Source organism: Lipotes vexillifer, unplaced genomic scaffold (genome assembly GCF_000442215.2).
Source record: "Lipotes vexillifer unplaced genomic scaffold, Lipotes_vexillifer_v1.1 scaffold230, whole genome shotgun sequence".
Lineage (NCBI taxonomy): Eukaryota > Metazoa > Chordata > Mammalia > Artiodactyla > Lipotidae > Lipotes > Lipotes vexillifer.
The window spans coordinates 5,500,038-5,505,259 of NW_006775143.1; the positions used below are offsets into that span (position 1 = coordinate 5,500,038).

Sequence of the window (5,222 nt, forward strand, 5' to 3'; positions counted from 1 at the left end):
GTGTGTGGTCTTTGTAAGCACAAAGGGAAGATGGCCAACTCAGTCTGGAGGAAGACAGGAATGGTAGGCAAGACTTGAGGGTAGAGAGGGAGATGGCCTGTCAGCTGAGGATAAATAGTTAGGCAGAGATAGGTGAGGGAAGTAAGGAGCCCTAGGCAGAGGGAACAACTATGCAAGGATTCCCAGGTGACAGCTGAAGAGCCAAGGAGCTGCAAGCAGTTTCGACCATTGTAGCATATAGTATGGGTGGTAGAGGTGGAAGATGAGGCTCAAAAGGTATATACCAAACCTTATAGACCTAATGAAGGAATTTGGATATTAGCTATCTGTTGTGTATAAGAAACCATCCCAAAGCTTAGCGGCTTAAAATGGCAACTGTTTGCTCACATTTCTGTGGGTTGGCAAATTGGGCTGGGCTGAGCTCAGCTGGGCTGTTTTTCTGATGGTTACTCCTGGGGTCGCAGTCATCTGATTGCTCAGCTGGGGCTGGATGGTCTAAAATGCCATATGTCTGGCATTCGGTGCTACCTATTGGTTGGGCCGTGTGTCTTAAACAGGCTTGCCTGGGCTTCTTCCCATGGCGGCAGTGTTCTAAGGTGAGAGCAGAAACTACTAGAACTTTTGAGGCTTAAATTCAAAAGTAACACAATGTCACTTCCACCACCTTATATTGGTCAAAAGAAGTTACAAGGCCAGCTCTGATAAGAGAAGCTACAACACATTTGTGGCCATTTAGATCCATTACACGCTGGGGTGATGTTGGCCTGAACCAGGGCGGTGGGTAGAGAGAAGTGGAGAGATTTTTATTTTTAGGATGTTTTGGAGTCAGAATTGAGAGGTCTTGGGGTTTGTTCTGGAACAAAGAGGAGAGGGTGAAGTTACAAATGACTCCTAGATCCTTGGCTTGCGTGACTGATGAATGGTGTGCCCAGTACTCAGAGAGAAAAGAGGAAGGACAGGTTTGGGGGGAAGATAATGTTTCCAGTGTGAGTCATGTCAAGGAAAAGTGTCTTTTAGACAGCTAGGTGGAGATGGGCAGGAAGCAGGTGTATGTGCAGACCTAAGGAGAAGTCTGGCTAGAGATACCAGTTTGGGAGTCTCAGGTACCTTAAGCCTAAAGCATCTTCCAGAGGGGCTGCATCCCCAGAGCATATTACTGGCAGGGATCTGGTAAGTCAACTCTGTGGCTGCACTGAGCCTAGCCCAGGGCAAAGCAATCAGTCTCTCCTGACTGCCAGGTTGTTATTGAGTTTCTAGGGACAGCCCTCAGCTCTGAACTAGATCAATGTTGCAAGTGACAACAGCTCCGATCAGGCGGGAGGTCTTCTAACAACAGGTCACTGACTAATAAAGTAATGAATGCATCAACACTGAGGCAGCATCAACAGGGGCTAGAGGAACCCTGATGGGGAGGCTGTGGAGGGGATTCCCTCTCTGGGTTGGATGATAGACGCCATGGCCAGCCCTGACATTCTATGAAGGTACATTTCCCTCACCATCCCAACCTCCATTCCCACAGACACCTAACTTTCAGAAACTGCACAAGTCGTCATTGAAGGCAGTTCTGCTGGGAGATCAACACTGCAGGAGGCACCTATTAGGGTGTGAAAGAAATGTTGGCTAAGGTCCTTGCCATTCATTCATTCATTCATTTATTCATTTGTTCATTCATTCAACAAACATTCAACAAGCCCTTAGCAAACCCCGTTCTCTGTACTAGGAATACAGAGATGAATAGACTCTAGTCTAGAAGCAATTCGACTGCAACTACAAAAACTTTGTCTTGTAGCTGCTGTCAGTTTCCGGAAATGTCTTCCCATTGGACCTCAAGAAGCACTGCGGGGTCTCTTTGCTATGGTGATGGGCTATAAAGGTTTGATGAACGAAAGAATGAATGGAATTGGGAAATGGGAGACCCGGGGAAGTGTACAAAGAGGGATCTCTGCCCGGGTGGTATCAGGGAAAACGCCAAAGAAATAAAGCAACATCTCTATCTGGATAAAGAATAAGTTAAAAGACGACATTTATTAAGTGCTTTCTCCGTGGCTATTACAGTGATACCCTCTTTCCTTGGATTATTCTCTGGCAGCGCGGTCTTGGGCACATCGATCCTATTCTCTGGAACCTCGTCCACGCACTGTTGCAGTAAGAAGGCAGGGCGGGGCGCTCTCGGCTCGACCCCGGGAGACGTCAGGCGAGAGGAACGGCGATTCGGCGGTCGGCGAGGGCGCCCGGAGGGTTTTCGCCGGAACTCCAGCCCTAGCGACGCGCGCCTTGTTGCTAAGGGCGGAGGCGCGGGAGGCTGTGGACCTTGGAGGCTGCGGATGCCCTCCGGCTCGGCGTCCTCCGTCGGCCTCAGCTTCCAGCCCGACCGGCCGGCCGGAGGGTATGGAGCCCGAGGCGGGAGGAAAAGGCACAGCTGGCGGGAGGGGAGGTGGGAGCCGTCGCTCTCTCTGAGCCGAAGCCTCTTGCCTGACCGAAGAGGGGAGCGGGTTCCCAGGTCCGGCCTTGCGTTGGGTGGCGTTACATCCAGTCTTGGGCAAACACCCCTCCACCCACTCCTACCCCCGACTCCCATCAAAAATAACCTTTGGCCATACGCTTAGAGAGGGCGAGGGGCATTTGTGATCTGAACAGAAAGGAAGAACTGCGCACAGGTTGTCCCCAAAACTTGGGGCAACCTTGGGAGTTCTGACCTAGTACTGATTCCCTGACTGACTTTGGGCAAGACGCTGTTATTCTCTGAGCCTCTGTACCATTAGTGGGTCAAATCAGACCGTTTCCCACTTGCTTCTGGTTTTGTTTCTGTTTGAGCTTTGGTTTAGATTCCTTGGTCTTCCAGAGTGTAGTTTAGATGTGTGCAGAGGGAGATGTGGGGAGAGGGAGGGGGATATGAAATCATCATTTACATGAAACAGTGGACCAGGAGTCCAGCTGAATAAGGTCCAGTACCCCATCTTCGCCCCTGTGTGACCTTTAGCAACTCATGTCTCTGAGTCCCAGTTTCTTCATGGAAAATGACAGGTGGGTATATTCTGGAATATATCAAGGAATGTTGTACTAGAGAGTTAAAAGAGTGTTCTAAGAGTTATGTTTAGAGTGACCACTGAGGGACTTCCCTGGTGGTCCAGTGGTTGGCTCTGAGCTTCCACTGCAGGAGGCACGGGTTGGATCCCTCGTCGGGGAACTAAGATCCCGCATGCGGCGCGGTGCGGCCAAAAAAAAAAGAGTGACCACTGAGTATCTCAAAGCCTTTGAAAAGCAAATTGGGGCAGAAATGGGTCCTGGGATTCAGATTTAGAGATTTAGGCCTGATTCCACCTTGGAACCAACAAGGACATTGAGAGCCATATTGAATTGCAGGGTTTCCCAAGTCCTCTGTAGCCTTTCCAGGCCTGATATCTGGGACAGGGCAGGGTAACCGCCTGAAGGATCTGTTGTTGGAGAGTTGTAAAGCACTTCATGTTGTTGGGTCCTTAAAAAGCTTCTTGCCAAGCAGACTCTCCCACCTTAGTATTTCATTCATTCATTCATTCAAGAGATATTTGCCTTGCTATGCTTAAAGTGCAAGTACAAAAAACGAACAAGACATTATCCCTCCTCTCAAGTATAGTGCATGTTCACAATATAAACCATGGCAGGTAACTGAACAGTGTTTTCATTTCTTAGTCTACTCATAATAAATTACAACATGGACATTATTCAAGTACATATATTTTGTTCTCAAGGTTTTAAATTGCCTTGCTATATAATATCTAACATAATGAACTCTTAGCCTTAGAGTGATCAGTCACTCTGGTCAGGAGACATCACTGGCTTCAGTTTAATATCCTCCAGACCCATTTCCACTTGCATATGTTCTCAGTGTATATTTGTAATGTAAATTTAATATATGTGTATTAAGAGTAGAATTAATGAGTGAAATTGCTGCTTTCAGCATTGCTATCACTGTTAATCTAGTAATCATGCTAGTAGTCATCATTTGTTACTAAGAGTTTGCCAGGTTGAACCAAGAGTTTAAAATGCACTAGCTTTTGCAGAGGTGCAGTATAGTATGCTGGTAGGGAGCAAAGCCTCTGGAGTCTGAATGCCTGGATTCAGGTTTCAGCTCCGGCACTTATTTGCAACTTATTTGTAAACTTAGGCAAGTTACCTAACATCTCTGTACATGACTTTTCTCATCTGCAAAATGAGGATAGTAGCAACATGTATCTAAGAGGCTTGTGGAATAGATTAAACGAGTTAAATATAAAGCGCTTAAACAGTCCTTGGCACATTTTAAGTGCTATTTTTAATCTTCACAGAAGCCCAATGATAGTTATTATCCCATTTTACACATAGGAAACTGAGACTTAGGCTCAGCAACTTTCCCTAGGCCGCAGGATAACTGTAATTCAAACCTAGGCCTCATTTCAAGGCTAATGCACCTAATTAAATATTATTCTGACTACTTTATGCTGCCCTAAATTATTAGAATAAGCCATGCTATCAAACAATAATTAGAATTTATTTGAATTCCTTTTTTAAATAAATTTATGTATTTATTTATTTTTGGCTGCATTGGGTCTTTGTTGCCGCGCATGGGGGGCTTTCTCTAGTTGCAGTGAGCGGGGGCTACTCTTTGTTGCGGTGCGCGGGCCTCATTGCGGGGGCGTCTCTTGTTGCGGAGCACAGGCTCTCTGCTCTCAGAGCGCAGGCTTCAGTAGTTGTGGTTCACAGACTCTAGAGCACAGCCTCAGTAGTTGTGGCACATGGGCTTAGTTGCTCCGCGGCATGTGGGATCGTCCTGGACCAGTGCTCGAACCCTTGTCCCCTTCATTGGCAGGCAGATTCTTAACCACTGCACCACCAGGGAAGCCCCTATTTGAATTCTTAAAATACAGTTGTTGGGACTTCCCTGGTGGTCCAGTAGTTAAGACAACCTGCTTCCAGCACAGGGGGTATGGATTTGATCCCTGGTTGGGGAACTAAGATCCCACATGCCTCGGGGCCAAAAAACCAGAACATAAAAACAGAAGTAATATTGTAACAAATTCAATAAAAACTTTAAAAAAAATGGTCCACATCAAAATAGAGTTGTTAGGGCCTCCCTGGTGGCGCAGTGGTTGGGAGTCTGCCTGCCGATGCGGGGGATACGGGTTCGTGCCCCGGTCCGGGAGGATCCCACATGCCACGGAGCGGCTGGGCCCGTGAGCCATGGCCGCTGAGCTTGCGCGTCCGGC

General features: G+C 47.5%; 1 protein-coding gene across 1 annotated transcript in view; it reads left to right on the forward strand.

Annotated features, from left to right (window-relative positions):
* The first annotated feature begins 2,324 nt into the window (after positions 1-2,324).
* Positions 2,325-5,222, forward strand: part of WDR31 (WD repeat domain 31) — a 19,510-nt gene continuing 16,612 nt past the window's right edge. Inside the window, 1 exon segment of the mRNA XM_007449750.1 lies at positions 2,325-2,539. Within this exon segment, the coding sequence (XP_007449812.1) occupies positions 2,325-2,539 (215 nt within the window).